General features: G+C 51.3%; 1 protein-coding gene across 8 annotated transcripts in view; it reads left to right on the forward strand.

The window, feature by feature from the left end:
- Positions 1–6071, forward strand: part of ODAD1 (outer dynein arm docking complex subunit 1) — a 28340-nt gene extending 22269 nt beyond the window's left edge. For 7 of the 8 annotated variants that reach the window (XM_038528386.1, XM_038528383.1, XM_038528387.1 and 4 more), the window contains 8 exons: positions 668–855; positions 1060–1194; positions 1851–1933; positions 2042–2210; positions 4123–4292; positions 4400–4503; positions 4844–4922; positions 4999–6071. In XM_038528386.1, the coding sequence (XP_038384314.1) occupies positions 668–855; positions 1060–1194; positions 1851–1933; positions 2042–2210; positions 4123–4292; positions 4400–4503; positions 4844–4922; positions 4999–5520 (1450 nt within the window). In that variant the 3' untranslated portion in view covers positions 5521–6071. The remainder of the gene's footprint in view (positions 1–667; positions 856–1059; positions 1195–1850; positions 1934–2041; positions 2211–4122; positions 4293–4399; positions 4504–4843; positions 4923–4998) is intronic. The other variant, XM_038528385.1, reaches the window with a different exon arrangement.
- Positions 6072–14797: the final 8726 nt, after the last annotated feature.

Here is a 14797-nt window from a genome sequence, read left to right on the forward strand (position 1 = left end):
CTTCTTTCTATCTTGTGACTGCTGCTTACTTATGGCACATGACTCCTCATGACCTTTGTGATAGCCCAAATCTACCTTATGGTTACTGGGATTTCTTCCTTTTTTGTCGTTAAGACACACGTAGCAAAATTCACCGCATTGAATTGTACCGTTCAGTGGCATTTAGGACATTCGCTTCTGTGTCCAAAACACTCCTCACCCCAAAGGAAGCTGGTACCCATGAAGCAGTCACTGTGTCTTCCCCTCTTCCCGGGTTAGCTGGAGTTTTCTTTGTGTGTCAGTGGATTTCCCTGGCCCCAGCATTTCCTGGCAGTGGAGCTGTGCTGTCCTGGCCATTCTGCCTCTTTTTTCCATGGCTTACACCGTCATGACCCGGGCTCCCGCGTGCCCTTGTGCCTGCACTGCGGCAGTGCCCCTCTGTGGGCCAGGCCATCAGTCCCTTTCAATGGCCCAGGGCACCTCTACCCCCCCAGGCCTGGATTCCCCCCAACTAACCTGACTCACCTCTCGGAACCTAGAAAGCTTTCTGCCCTTTGTGGCCTGGAGAAAACTGCAACCTGATTCTGCCGCAGCCCTGGGACCCCAGGCTGACCCCAGGCTGACCCGGATCCCCAGTATCCCTGACCCCTGGGCTCACACACCCACCCTGACCCCACCCCCCACCCAGGGAGGAGGCAAAGAGCAAGATGGGCTTGCTACGGGAGAGGGCAGAGAAGGAGGTGGCCCAGAACGACACGGAGGTGCAGACTCTGCAGCGGCAGATCGTGCACCTGGAACAGCTGCACCGCTTCCTCAAGCTTAAGAACAACGATCGGCTGCCGGACCCCGCCATCCTGGAGAAGCGCGAGAAACGCGGTGAGGCTGGAGCCACGGCCTCCGCAGCCCACCCCCCAGGCCAGGGGCGGGGAGGGGACGGGGGGGGGGGGGGGGGGAGGCTTGGGGTCTCCCAGGGCGGAGCGGGTGGGCGCGCACGACCTCTGCTCAGCCCACCCGGGCCCCTCAGCGCCCCGGGGCGCCCCCGGGGGGCAGCCGCCGACCTCATCACCCCTCTGCCCCCAGCCCGGGAGGTGGCCGAAGGCCTTCGGAAGACCTCCCAGGAGAAGCTGGTGATGCGCTGCGAGGATGCCATGAACAAACTGTCCCAGCTGACTGGGGAGAGCGACCCGGACCTACTGGTGGAGAAGTACCTGGAGAGTTAGTAGAGGCCTGGCGGGAAGGCTGAGGTGGGGGGGGGGGGTAGGGGGTGCAGCATCCTCCTTCCCCGCAATCAGGCACAGGCTGATAGCTCCGACAGGGTCAGTCGGGGCCTCCGCTCAGGCGTGGGGTGCTCCGACTCGGGGTGTCAGGTGCACCCTCCTTGCCTCTCTGCGGGCACCCTGCCTCTGCCCCTCTCGACCCGTCCGGTCTCTCTCGCTCTCTGTCTCGGGCCTCCTGAGCCCTAACTTCTGTGTGTCTCTCTCCCGCCTGCACCCCTCAGTCCCCTCCATGTGTCTTTATGTCCATTTGTTTCTGGGTGTGTATCTCTGCATGCCCCATCTCTTCCCGGGTTCCAAGCCTCTTGGTCTCTCTCCACATCTTCCCTCCACCTGTGTCTACCTCTGCTGTTTTCTCTCCCTCTCTCCTCTCTTCCTCCGTGTCTGTGTCTCACACTTCTGACTTTGCCGCCCTCTGTTGCTCTTACTCTGATTCGCTCTGCATTCCTGGGTGCCCCACCCCAGCTTTCTGCGCCTCTGGGTCTCCCTCTCTGTCTCCGTTGGTGTCTGTGTTGTCTTTCTCGACACCTCTCTTTCCCGTCCCGTGTGGCCCTCTGTCTCTGGCTCCCTGGACCTGCCTCTCCCTCCTCTCTCTAGTGGAGGAGCGTAACTTTGCAGAGTTCACCTTCATCAACGAGCAGAACTCGGAGCTGGAGCACCTGCAGGAGGAGATCAAGGAGGTGAGTGAGTGAGGCCCCCCTTCCCTTGCCCTCTCCTGTCCCCCTCTCCTCCTCCTGTAGCCACCCCCCTCCCGGAGCTACCCCTGGCAATGGGCACTTGCCCCACAGATGCAGGAGGCCCTGGGGAGCATGCGCACCAGGGAGGGTAACCGGCAAGAGCAGGAAGAGCAGCAACGGAGGGACTTGCAGCAGCGCACCGATGAGGTGCGTGAGGAGGCCCTCAGGGTAGAGGCTCACTTCCAGGACCTTCGGAGACAGCTGGAGAAGCTCAAGATGGGTGAGTGCCTGGTCCAGCTGTTTCATGTGGGAGGATGTGATGAGCCACCCGGAGAGCTGGTCTCCCAGCTGGCCACAGGGAGATCTTCCACAGCACCTTTGTGTGCTGTCTTATCTGTCCATCCCATATCCATCCATCCCATATCCATCCATCCATCCATCCATCCATCCATCCATCCATCCTGCCATCCTTCTGCTGTAGAGCGCTCAAGAGTCAGGCTGCCCTGGATTTGAAGCCAGCTCTATCACTTGGGAACCTTGGTGTGTGGTCTCCTGGGCCCCAGCCTCTCTGGCAGGGGGATGGCAGTGCATACGTAGTTTGTGGGTTGTCATGAGACTTGGATGGGCTGATTGATGGGAAGCTAAGAAGGTGGCCAGGGTGCTGGTGAGCAAATAGAGGAGCCATCTCATGGTCACAGTATGAGCTCTGTGCCGGCAGATTCTCCTTTTCTCTGTCCTGATCATGACCACGACCTTGGACCGTGACCACTGCACCACGTCTTGTGCTAAGTGAGGAGGGCCTTAAGGTCAGGGAGACTTAGAGGAGACTAGCATGGGTGCTGGATACTCACAACAATCCCAGGGGCTAGGATGGAGGACCCTGTGGGAGCCTCAACTCTGCCATAATTTGCTGGGCCAGGTATAGAATAAAAAGATGGGGCCCCTTGTTGACCAAGATGGCCACAGCAGAGCACCAAGCCCAAGGCAAGGCCCTTCTGAGTGCAGGGGCCTGGAGCCACTGCTCCTGCTGCTTGTGGAAACCAGTTCTGCTGGGGTGGCTGAAAGCTTCCTGGAAGCAGTGATGCTTGAGGCTGATTTTGAAGGATGAGTATTTAACTGAAAAGCTGGGGGTGGGAGGTACTCCCAGCAGGTGGGTCCAAGGGCTGGAGGTACTTTAGGGATATGGGCTTTGTGTGGAGAAGGAGTGCAAGGGTGTGAGTGGGAGGTGAAGGGCAGTAAGTTCTGAAGAGGTGCCAGGCTGGGGTACTGGGAAGCCATGGGAGGGCTCTGAGCAGGAGAGGCTGTGGACAGGGGGTTGGGGGAGGAGGATGGAAAGAAGGGGACAGGGCCCAGAGGTATTGGATGGATGGGTAGTGGGGGGAGGAATGAGGAGCACAGGGTCTGGCCTGGGAAGGGAGGGTAAGGCCCCTCCATGAGATAGGGAACTTGGAAGAAGGAGTGGGTATGGGGATGCCCCCAAGCCCAGTGTGAGCACTGTGGGGGGATGTTCAGGGAGGGACCCCAGGAGCAAACTATATATGAGCCTAGAGCTCAGGTGGAGGTGGTTCCAGGACAAGTGGTGGAGACATAGTGCCATGGGCTACAGATTTGTGTCAAGGTAATGGGTGCCTTCTAATGTCACTAACAATAGCTAATTCCACTTAAATAATAGCTAGCTACAAGTGCATGGGCCAGCTGGGAGAGACAACAGTGGGTCATGACAGTGGCTGGTGGGCCAGCCAAGGGCCATGGTTAACCCAGTTGGGTGCAGCAGAGTCCAGTATTAAAGGAACAACAGAGAAGATAGCCTGGGTGGTGCCATTAATGTCCTCTGAGCTCTCCGGTGGAGAACCCGTGTGAGTTCTTCTCTGGGGAGATCCGGCGATGTGGGGTGGTGGGGTGGGATGGAAGTCAAGGCTTCAGACTGAGCTGCGTGAAGACATCCTTCAGCTGGCGATGCCTTTGTCTGCTTTCCCTTTGACCTCCCTCACTCTTTGCCTTCTGTGGATATGAGCTCCATGGCCACAGCAATGTTTTCCTACTGCCTGGCTGGCTGACCTCGGGCAAGTGGCTTTCCACCTGGGAGCCTTGCTTATTGGCTCCATCGATTGGGGCAGCTGAGACTCCAGGGCAGGAGAGGGGGGTGTCCAGCAGACACTGAGTCTGTGACAGCCTGTCTCCTCTGACCTCAGATATTCAGGAGCTCTTCACTAAGGCACAGTGTGACAGCACCATCATCCAAGACCTGCTGGGGGTCAAGACCCACATGCGAGACCAGGACATAGGCCTCTTCCTGGGTCTCATCGAGAAGCGACTGGTGGAACTCCTGACAGTACAGGCCTACCTAGATGTTCAGGTGGAGGTGCAGAAGTCAGGGGGTCTGGGGGGTGGTTCAGGGAGCCAGAATCTTGGAGGCCAGGGCCTTGGAGATGAGCTGATTTATCCACAGCTGGTTTATCCATCCTACAGAGCTACACCTCCCCCAGCTTGGCTAATGCTGCCCTCCTGGTTCTGGGCCAGAGCCCGGAGGACCTTCCAAAGAAGATGGCACCGCCTCAGCTCCCTGACAATCAGTGAGGCACACAGGGCCGGAAGGAGGAGCAGGGGAAGGAGATTGTGTGGGGGCCAAGGGGGCAGTGAATGAGATGGAGGGTTTGGAGGGGGGCTCTTGGGTAGCAGAGGGTGGGTGTGGCTGTGGGGAGAGTACAAGGTGGGAGTGGGTGATGTGGGGGGACTGGAAGGAGTAGGAGCTCCAGGGGACTGAACTGGCCCCAGGCGGATGGGAAAAGCAAAAGGCCCTCAGGCTGGCCAGAGCCTGGCTAAGTTTTCTGGGTAAAGCAGTGAGCAGCCATCAGCCTTTTGTGGCTGAAAGTGTCCCCCCTTCCTGTCTCCTCCACCCCCACCCCACAATAGGGAGGACACCCCAGGCTTTGAGGCCAAAGATGACTATCCTATGAGCAAAGAAGAGCTGCAGAACCAAGTGACGAAGTTGGTGAGGATGGGAGCCTGCTGGGTTCGGGGCAGGCCCTCAGCCCTTCTCTGGGACCCTAACTTGCCTCCTGCCGCAGCTGGAGGTGCGAGAGCTGGCCCGGGAGCAGCAGCTGAAGGAATTGGCTGAGGCCGTGAGGAAGGCGGACAGCTCCCTGAGTGTCCCCAGCATCTCTGGTACCCAGAGAGTCACTTCGGGGACACCCACGGTGATCGTCAGGAGCCCCAGTGCCATCCCTGGGTCCATCCTGGCATCTAGTGGAGGCCGAGCCACCAGCTCCAACGTCGGCCGCGTCACCTTTGGTGAGCCCAGCTCCAGCACGGGCCATGTGACTTTCGGTTCCACCAGTGCCAAGGGAGCCCCACTCTCCAGCCGGGCCTCTACAGGAGGCCGCGTGACCTTCAGGACCCCCAGCTCTACGAGCTACCTGGGGTCCACTGGGTACTTGAGATCCAGCAGAGGCCACGAAAGCCATTCAGGTGCGGAGAGCAGAGGCACCGGGTCGGAATCGAGCGGAGGCCTCGGCTCCAGCAGAGGCCAGGTCTCCAGCCCTGGCCCCACCTCCAGCACCGACCCGGGCTCCACCACCAGCAAAGACTAGGGCGCCCACTCTGCCTGGGGCTCCTGGCTGGCCATCTCGGCATCTCTGCCTCAAGATTGGCCCGTGACTCTCCATTTCTCTCCCGGTGTTGGGCCTCTGTGAGTCTAGCACCACATCTGTATGCCCCCACCCTGCACCCACCCTGCACCACATCCCCATCTGCTTCCACCCACCCCTCACTATGTCCTCCGCTGTCTCCTGGTCCCTTTCTATTCCAACCCTCCTTTCCCTGTGTGTCTCTCAGTCGCTTGTTCTCCCGGCTTCTCGTTCGTGTGTTTCTGTCCTGCAATCCCCTCTCTCTCCCCAGCTCTGTACTAAGCTCTCCCATTGTCTCCCTGCCTCCTGTTTCTGCTTCCACACTTCGAATCCCCTTTCCCAGACCCAGGCTCTCCTTGTACCTCATGTCTCTGTCTCTATAGCTCCTCATTCCTCGTGCTCCATAGGAGCCCCCAGTATGGCTGAGTAGTGGGAGCGGAATTGGAGCAGTGATGTCAGGGTCAGCATGAGCTGTGACCATAGGAAATAAAGGTCAGAGCCTGATTTTTACCCCAGCCTGGTTCCAAGTGTATATGTGACAGAGCAAGCTTGAGACTTGGCTATTTCCTCTGCTTCCGGCCCAGAAATTTATGACCTTGTCCCTATTCCTTGCCACTCATTCATTCATTCACTCAAGAGTCATTTATTTATTTTAGAGAAACAGAGAGAGAGAAAGAGAGAGAGTGTGTGTGTGAGTGAGTGGGGTGGGACAGAGAATCTTCAGGCAGACTCCTTGCTAAACAGGGAGCCCAACATGGGTCTTGATCACACGACCCTGAGATCAAGACCTGAGCCGAAACCAAGAGTCAGATGCTCAACCGACTGATCCACCCAGGTGACCCTATTTTTTTTTTTTTTTTGAGACCACCACATTTCAGGCTCTACTGAAAACTAGGATGTATAGTCAGGATAGGCTGGGTTATGCTACAGTAACAAACAAGCCCAGGATCTCAGTGGCCTAATGCAGCAAAGGTTAATTACTTGCCCGTGTAACTGGTCTTTTGTGGTCACCTCAGGGCTCTGGTCCACATCATCCTTGTGACCCAGGCCGATGGAAGAGCATCTCTCCAGAGTGTTGTCAATTCTTTGTGACCAGGAAGGAGAGAAAATGGCAAAGCTGTAATGACTCTTACAGCTTCTATCTGGATATGATACATGTCACTTCCACTCACATTTGTTGACTCAAGTAGGTCATTCGATGATGCATAACTTCAAAGGGGAGGGGTGGTGGGACATGCAATCTGTCAGTGTGCCTGGAAGGAGAAAAGGAAGAGTATTTGAGGCCCTCCCTGACGCTAGAGTCACAGAGATAAAGCCGACTGTCCTCTTCCTGCTGTGGGTGGTTTGGGAGGGAGGAGGATTAAAACACCAGGGGTCACTCTTTCTGGCCCTCCTGAATGCCCTGTCTAATTTAATCTGGCCCAATCCAGACAGATAATCCATCATCCGCCTTCCTAATCAAGGAAGGTAATACTCTGGGTCTCGTTCTCCTTAAAATAGGTTGATAATAGTTCACACCTGGAAGACTTTTTAAAAAAAGATTTAGAGAGAGAGAGAGAGAGAGAAAGAGAGAACATGAGCAGGAGAAGGGGCAGGAGAGGGAGAAGCAGACTCCCCACTGAGCAGGGAGAACTTTCTAGTGGAATATCATGACCTCTGACCTCCAGGAGGTCAACCAGCTCCTCTTAAATGGATGGTGCTTGACCTTATTGGCTTGATCCTTAAAAAAAATCTAAACATGGGGATTAAGGGACGTCTAGGTAGCTCAGTTGGTTGAGCGTCTGCCTTTGGCTCAGGTCATGATTCCGGGGTCCTGGGATCAAGTTCCTCATCAGGCTCCCTGCTCAGCAGAGTCAGCTTCTCCCTCTCCCTCTGCTGCTCCCCCTGCTTGCATTCTCTCTCTCTCACTCACTCTGTCTCAAATAAATAAATAAATCTTAAAAAAATGCCAATGCAGGAAAACTCCATTTTTGCTTCTTTGCCAGATCACAGAGGGTTTTTTTTTTTTAAGATTAAAAAAAAAATATTCATGAGAGACACACAGAGAGAGGCAGAGACAAAGAATTGTGTGTTCTCAATCGGTGAAATTCTGTCAACGGAAGTATAAATGCATATTTTCATAGCAAGACTAAGAGGCTGCAATCATTCTGTTATTGTACAAGTGATGAATTCTTGGTACAGAATATTAGGTACAAAGTTTACGAAGAAATTCCTAACAAACAAAAACATTTGAACAGTATGGGAGTACATTTTCTGGATGACTCTGGGAAGGATATTACTTTTTTCTGAGTCAACAAACATAAAAATTTAAAAGTTTTTTGGGGACCCAGGAACGCCTGGCTGGGTCCTACCATAGAGCACTCCACTCTTAATCTCAGGGGTGTGAGTTCAAGCCCCATGTTTGGCATGGAGCCTACTTAAAAAAAAAAAAAGAATAATTGAGAATATGAGGTAGAATAACAGAAATTAGGTTCTCTCTCTTTTTTTAAACTTTTATTTATTCATGAGAGACACACAGAGAGAGGCAGAGACATAGGCAGAAGGAGAAGCAGGCTCCCTGTGGGGATCCTTATGTGGGACTCGATCCTGGGATCCAAGGATCATGACCTGAGCCAAAGGCAGATGCTCAACCACTGAGCCACCTGGGTACCTCAGGTTCTCTCTTAATTCAAACCTTTGTAGAGTATTTTGGTATACCTTTCAGACTTTAAAAGAAAATTCCTGTTTTGGAATGAACACGCTTGGCAGGGGGCCTGTGTTGTCTGGACAGCCAACAGGGGTCGCCACCTTCCATGCTCACCCATCCCGGAAGTTCTGCTGTGAGTGATCTGGCACCATGTAACTCAAGGCAGGCTCACTAGTTTTATTTGTAAAATAATTAATCCATCAGAGTCATGGGATTTAATTTTCCACATGCATATGTGAAAAGAGGAAAGGGCTATTGATCTTCTGATCTGATGAGAAAGCTTACTTGCATTTGCAGAGTCTGCATGTAGGAAGTCAGCCAGGCCACAAATAATCCAGTAAGACCACTCATCCAGGTGAAAATCTTCCAGAGGGAACAGCAACTGGACATGACCACAATTTCTATAGTTTTTAGCATCCCAGAAAACACTGTTGATGTTGCTTCTGAGTAATATTAATAAGGAACAGGGCAAGTTGGAGCAAATTACTAATTTCTACAATCTCTCTAGTGCACCAGAAAAAATTCGTATTTTTGTAAAAGTTTTCCTCTTTACACACTTTCAACTCAGATCCTTTGAATTAACTTTATGATAAAAAATACTATATTTTTCTCTACAGTTGCAGGGGAGAAGGCCATCTCCCTCTTTCCCCATTAGTTTGACAAATTGAGTGCATACTATGTGCCATACATTGTAGTAAGTAGCTTCTGGGGACAGAACAGTGAATAAGAAATTTAAAAGCTGATATCTCAGGAAGGAGAAGGGAATAGCAGCTCCCCTGGCTTCTGGAAGCAAAGCTGACATTTGGGACCCAGGGAGTCACATCTTGGTGTGAAGAAAAGTCATGACTACTTGCCCTACCTGCCATCTACAATGACTTCCTCTATCTTCCTGAAGACAGAACAGTGAACACAGTGATCCCACTCCCCCAGGGCCTCCTCCTCCAAAGGTCTCATGAGCCACTCTAGCAGGAGGGATTCAGGCTGAACCCAACTCTCAACCCCTCAAGGGTCCTAGCCCTACACTGAACAGACCCTCTTCTACCTTTCCCATGGTCCAAGGCTGGGCTCGCCATTTGTAGATGGTCACTGTGAGGCAACAAGCCCAGAATACATCCAAAGCCACTTACAGAGAAGCCAGAGAATCAAACTGGTTCTTGGTTGGCGAATCAAACTTGGCTTTTGGTTGCCAAGAAGGAAGCACTGCCCTCAATGTCACAGTCACATTCCCTTTGGCCCTGGGTAGAGAGAGGGATGGAGAATGCAGGCTTGCTGGACCAAGGCTGTCACTAGGTGACAAAATGAGTGGCTTCCTGAATGCCGTGTTTGAGGTGTGGGGCATTTTCATGGTGGTGGTGGTGATGGTAGTGACATTGGGAACCGTGATAATAGTCCTGGTGGTAACAGTGGTGGTGGGGGTAGTGAGAGTGAGCATAGTGATGTGGTTGGCAGTTATGGTGATGGTCATGCTGATGAGCCAGTGGTGACAGAGAAGGAAATATGGTGATGGTATTGGTGGTGAAAGTGTTGGTGTTGGAGATGCTAGTGGTGCTATGGGTTGTCACCTCAACAAAGACTCAACAAAGATTGCCATCTTAGATTCACTCTGTTCCATACACAGACTTGCATTAAAAAAAATTATTTATTTGAGACAGAACAAGCAGGGGAACTGCAGAGGGAGAGAGAGAAGCAGGCAACCCGCTGAGCAGGGAGCCCAATGCGGGACTTGATCCCAGGACCCTGAGATCATGGCCTGAGCTGAAGGCAGATGCTTAACCAACTGAGCAACCCAGGCGCCCCAAGACTTGAGTTTTTAAGCAGGAGTTCTGGAATGTCATTAATCTACATTACACAGAATAAAAAACCAGCAGGACAGTGCAGTCCCATCTTATTGGCAAAAGTGGAGAGAGGATCAAATTAAACTGTACTTAATAGCAGTGAAATTTGGAGCATTTAGTGAATTCCATCTTCCAGAAGTTAGGCAGAAACTAGCACTGCCACATACAACCTGTGTGGCCTTGGACAAATGTCTTCACCCCTCTGAGCCCAGTTTATCTTGAAATCAGAGCTGGCGGGGGAATCCCTGGCGACAGCACAAGGTGATAGAATGATACTGCTGGGGAATGGTCTGGGTGCTTTTTCTCCAGCATAATCTTTGCCAGCTGAAAAAAAACCGAACCCCAAAACCTGAGGATAATCTAGGGGAGTAGAAAACACTTTCCAATATTATCAGTTGAGACTTGTTAGTCAGTAAATCAATTTAAATCAATTTATCTGACCAGAATTTTATTTATTTTTTAATTAAAAAAATTTTTTTTTCCTGATGAGCATTTAAAAATAGGAACAGAGTAGAATTAAAAAAAATAAAAAATAAAAAATAAATCAAGCCGTACAGGGGGGCATTTCCTGGAACTGTGTTATTGCGAAATCGTTTCTTACTGTGCATCGCAGAAAAGCCTGGAAGCCACTGGGAGACGCCGCCAGCTTCCCAGACTCCCAGGCCCCGCCGCGAACCCTGGCGAGAGCATCTCCGCTGGGCCCGACCCACCCCGCCCAGAGCAAACCGTCCGGTCTCCCGGCGGCGCTGTGCTGGCAGGACTCCGCCGCCAGGGGGCGCGCGTGCCCCGCCGCGAGCGCGTTCCGTTCCGTCCGAGCGGCCAGACCCCGGTTTCCCCCGGGTCCCGAGTCGCCCCAGGATCCCGTTTGCTGGCGCTGGAGGCCCCGGCCCGGCACACAGCTCCCCCAGCAGAGCGCGGCGGGAGGGCTGGGGCGGCCTCCGCGCTTCATTCTGCAGGGTTCATGCAGTGCCTCGCCCTGTGCGCCAGACCGCGTGGCCGCGTTTATTGCAATCCAGAGCCCGCATCCCGGTGCGGGGGACACACAGGGACCCTCAGTCACGACTCCCTCCGCCAGGACCAGGCCTCCTCCCCGCCTGGGGCTCGGGGCTCGCGTGGTGCTGGACAGCCCGGGGGTGCAATCCCCCCCCCCCCCCGCCCCGGGGGCTGTGTGACCTCGGGCAGCTTGCTTACCCTCTCTGTGCTTCCGTTTTCCCTGCTCCAACATGGGGAAACAACACGCAGGGCACAGGTCGTCACGGGCAGGAAACGAACTAGTATTTGTAGAGCATTTAGAAGGGGCTTGGTGTGTTTGTTACACCAGCTGTTACAAATTCCCATGTTGCACTTGTAGGAACTGAGGATGTAGGCAGGGGGTGGCAGGACTCCCCAAAGCCTTGCCCCCCACCCACCCCCACCCCCCCCCCCCCCCCCCCCCCCCCACCCCCCACCCCCCCCCCCCCCCCCCCCCCCCCCCCCCCCCGCCCCGCCACTCCTTGGGGTTGAGTCCAGGGATTCCGACACCCAGGCAGAGTTCTTTTCCTCGGCATGGTGCTCCCTGCGCATGGTCTGGGGCGGATGGGGAGGGCCTGAATGCACCCAGATTCGTGGACAGAGCAGTGAGTGGGAACAGAGGCGGTGAGGCTGCAGGGAAGGGGCCCAGCGGGACAGCCCTCTCATCCACAGGCTGGGTCCCCTGCCCCTAGTCCTCCCCAAACACCCGAAGCTGAACTTAGCTTTTGGGCACCACGTACCTGTGGACACTCTAGAAGACCTGTGATGTCTTTTGCTCTCCTTCCCCCTTTCCTCCTCCTTTCCGGCCTTTATGGGTTCATTGAGGCACAGTTTACAGACATAAAAGTTAGTGAATATTCAATGATTTATTCACAAACTTTTATTAGAGTTGTGCAATCATCACCACAGTCCAGTGTGATGATCATTTCCACCATCCCCAAAGGTTTCCTGGTGCCAGCCTGCGGTCAATTTCCTGTCCACCTCCAACTCCAGGCAACCACTGATCAGCAATCTTGTCTCTACAGATTTGCTTCTTCGGGGAATTCCATATAAATGGAATCATGCTATACTATCCTGCCTAAAATACCCCCCCCCCTTTTTTAAAAGGTCTTATTTATTTATTCATAAGAGACACAGAGAGAGGCAGAGACATAGTCAGAGAGAGAAGCAGGCTCCATGCAGGGAGCCCAATGTGGGACTCAATCCTGGGACTCTGGGATCAAGCCCTGAGCTGAAGGCAGGTGCTTAACCACTGAGCCACCCTGGCCCCCCCCTCCCACTTTTTAAAATTAGCCTCCACGCCCAGCCTGGAGCCCAACATAGGGCTTGCTTGAACTCACCACCCTGGGATCAAGACCTGAGCTGAGATCAAGAGTCCCATGCTTACCAAGACTGAGCCACCCAGGTGCTCCCTAAAATACTTTGCTATTGAACATATGCAGATTGTATAACCCAGTGGTTCTAGTGCAGGAGTTTATTGCAATCCAGAGACTTATCAAAATTGGTTTTAGCAACAATGGTTATAATATTTACAGTGAGATACATCAACAAAGGTCTCTTTAATGAATTCGACTAAAAAATAACTCACAGAGCAGTGAAAATAAAAGAACCAATTACCCAAGTTAATCTTTCTTTCTCTGGAAAAAAGCAGGACACAAAGACATATTCAGTCACTGTGATGTAGCATAAAAATAAGCAAAATCAGAAAAGGTATTTGAGATTTATGCAAAGGCTGTAACAAAGATGAGCAAAGGAATAAATATTCATATGGCCAATAATAGTCTCCACTTGGAACTTGCAGGCAACACCTGTAGGTACAGACATATATTGTAGGGCATTTAATAAACTGGTGATGGGCCTGGATGGTGAGTGTGTAGTGATCTCTTTATTGACTTTTAACTCTATTTGTACGTATTCATATACTTTTGGGTAGCTATGTTTCCCAGTTTTTTTAAAAATTGAGAAGAGGGATGCCTGGGTAGCTCAGTGGTTGAGTGTCTGCCTTTGGTTCAGGTCGTGATCTCAGGGTCCTGGGATTGAGTCCCACATTGGGTTCCCCACGGGCAACCTACTTCTCCTGCTGACTATGTCTCTGACTCTCTGTGTCTCTCATGAATAGCTAACTAACTAACTAACTAAATAAATCTTAAGGGATCCCTGGGTGGCGCAGCAGTTTAGCGCCTGCCTTTGGCCCAGGGCGCAATCCTGGCAGACCCGGGATCGAATCCCACATCAGGCTCCCGGTGCATGGAGCCTGCTTCTCCCTCTGCCTATGTCTCTGCCTCTCTCTCCCTCTCTGTGTGACTATCATAAATAAATAAAAATTAAAAAAAATAAATCTTAAAAAGTTGAGGAGATGAAAAATCAGGAGAGAGCCACACCTCTATAAATCTTGTATCCACAAGAAAACATGAGATAAAAGTTTGTTTTGTGTGGAGCTTACTTTAAAAAAAAAAAAGGCATTTTAGCTCAGTGAGATCCATTCTGGACTTCTGGCTGCTGGAAATGTAAGATGATAAATCTGAGTTTTTTAAAGCCACTATATTTGTGGCAATTTGTAACAGCAACAGCAGCAAGAGGAAACTAATACAGGTACTAAACCCCAAGCTTGACAATGAAAACACCTACTGCTTTGGAACTCAAAAGAAGCTATTTAATATCAGAAAGTTTCCTTATCTTCTATGCGTGTTTCCTGAGTTATAAGATGATAAGCATTTATTTGTGGAGTGGTGATAAGCGAGGTGATATATGTAAAGTCTTGCTCACAGTAAGAGGTACATAAATTTTCATCCATATACATGAATGAACAAAAAAAATTCTTAGTAGAAAAGGTGGTTAAAACAAACTAAACAGAAAACTCACTTGCAATAAAGAAAATGCCCAAACTCTTATGCATCTAATAACATTGTCTACAAATACATCACCCAAGAATTGACAAAGTTGTAATATTTTGATAATCTGCTTCTCTAGTAAGATATTGTATTATAAGGTTGCTCAATAAGACAGATCAAGAGTCAAAAATTTTGTTTGTAAGAGAATGTAAAACACTCCAGAAGCTTAACCATTCAGACATATACTGGGCCCTCATCCCACCCAACATCAAAGAAATTCAGTATTTTGAAATATACTAGAAGCAATCATAAAAAAACTCCTGACACCAGGTTTATCATTTATCATTTAACTCCTAAGTTATAAAAAACTCCCCTAAAATGCTTCTTAATAAAACTAAGTGTTGGCTTCATGTAATAAATCTAGAAATGTAATCTGTTGCAACCATAGACACCCAAAAACATGCTACTAGGGAGTGGGGACTCTTGTGTTTTGAGGGTTGTGTTATTGGGAACATGACCTTCATCTCAATGATCCTAAAGTTGCTTGTGCTAATTCAGGGAATTTCATCCAATTTCCCAGAGAGCAACTGGGAAAGGGAGCTTAGTTAAGAGAAAAAGAATGACAAATACTCACCTTTTTCCATAGCTTTCTAGGAATCCAAGCCAGTGAATTCTTTTTTTTCTTTTAAAGATTTTTATTTATTCATTTGAGAGAGAGAGAGAGTGAGAGCAAGCGAGAGAGCATGAGAGGGGAGGAGCAGAAAGAGAGGGAGAAGCAGGCTCCCCGATGGGCAGGGAGCCTGGTACAGGGTTTGATCCTAGGACTCTGGGATCATGACCTGAGCGGAAGGCAGATGCTTAATTGACTGAGCCACCCA

This window comes from Canis lupus, chromosome 1, assembly GCF_011100685.1.
Source record: "Canis lupus familiaris isolate Mischka breed German Shepherd chromosome 1, alternate assembly UU_Cfam_GSD_1.0, whole genome shotgun sequence".
Lineage (NCBI taxonomy): Eukaryota > Metazoa > Chordata > Mammalia > Carnivora > Canidae > Canis > Canis lupus.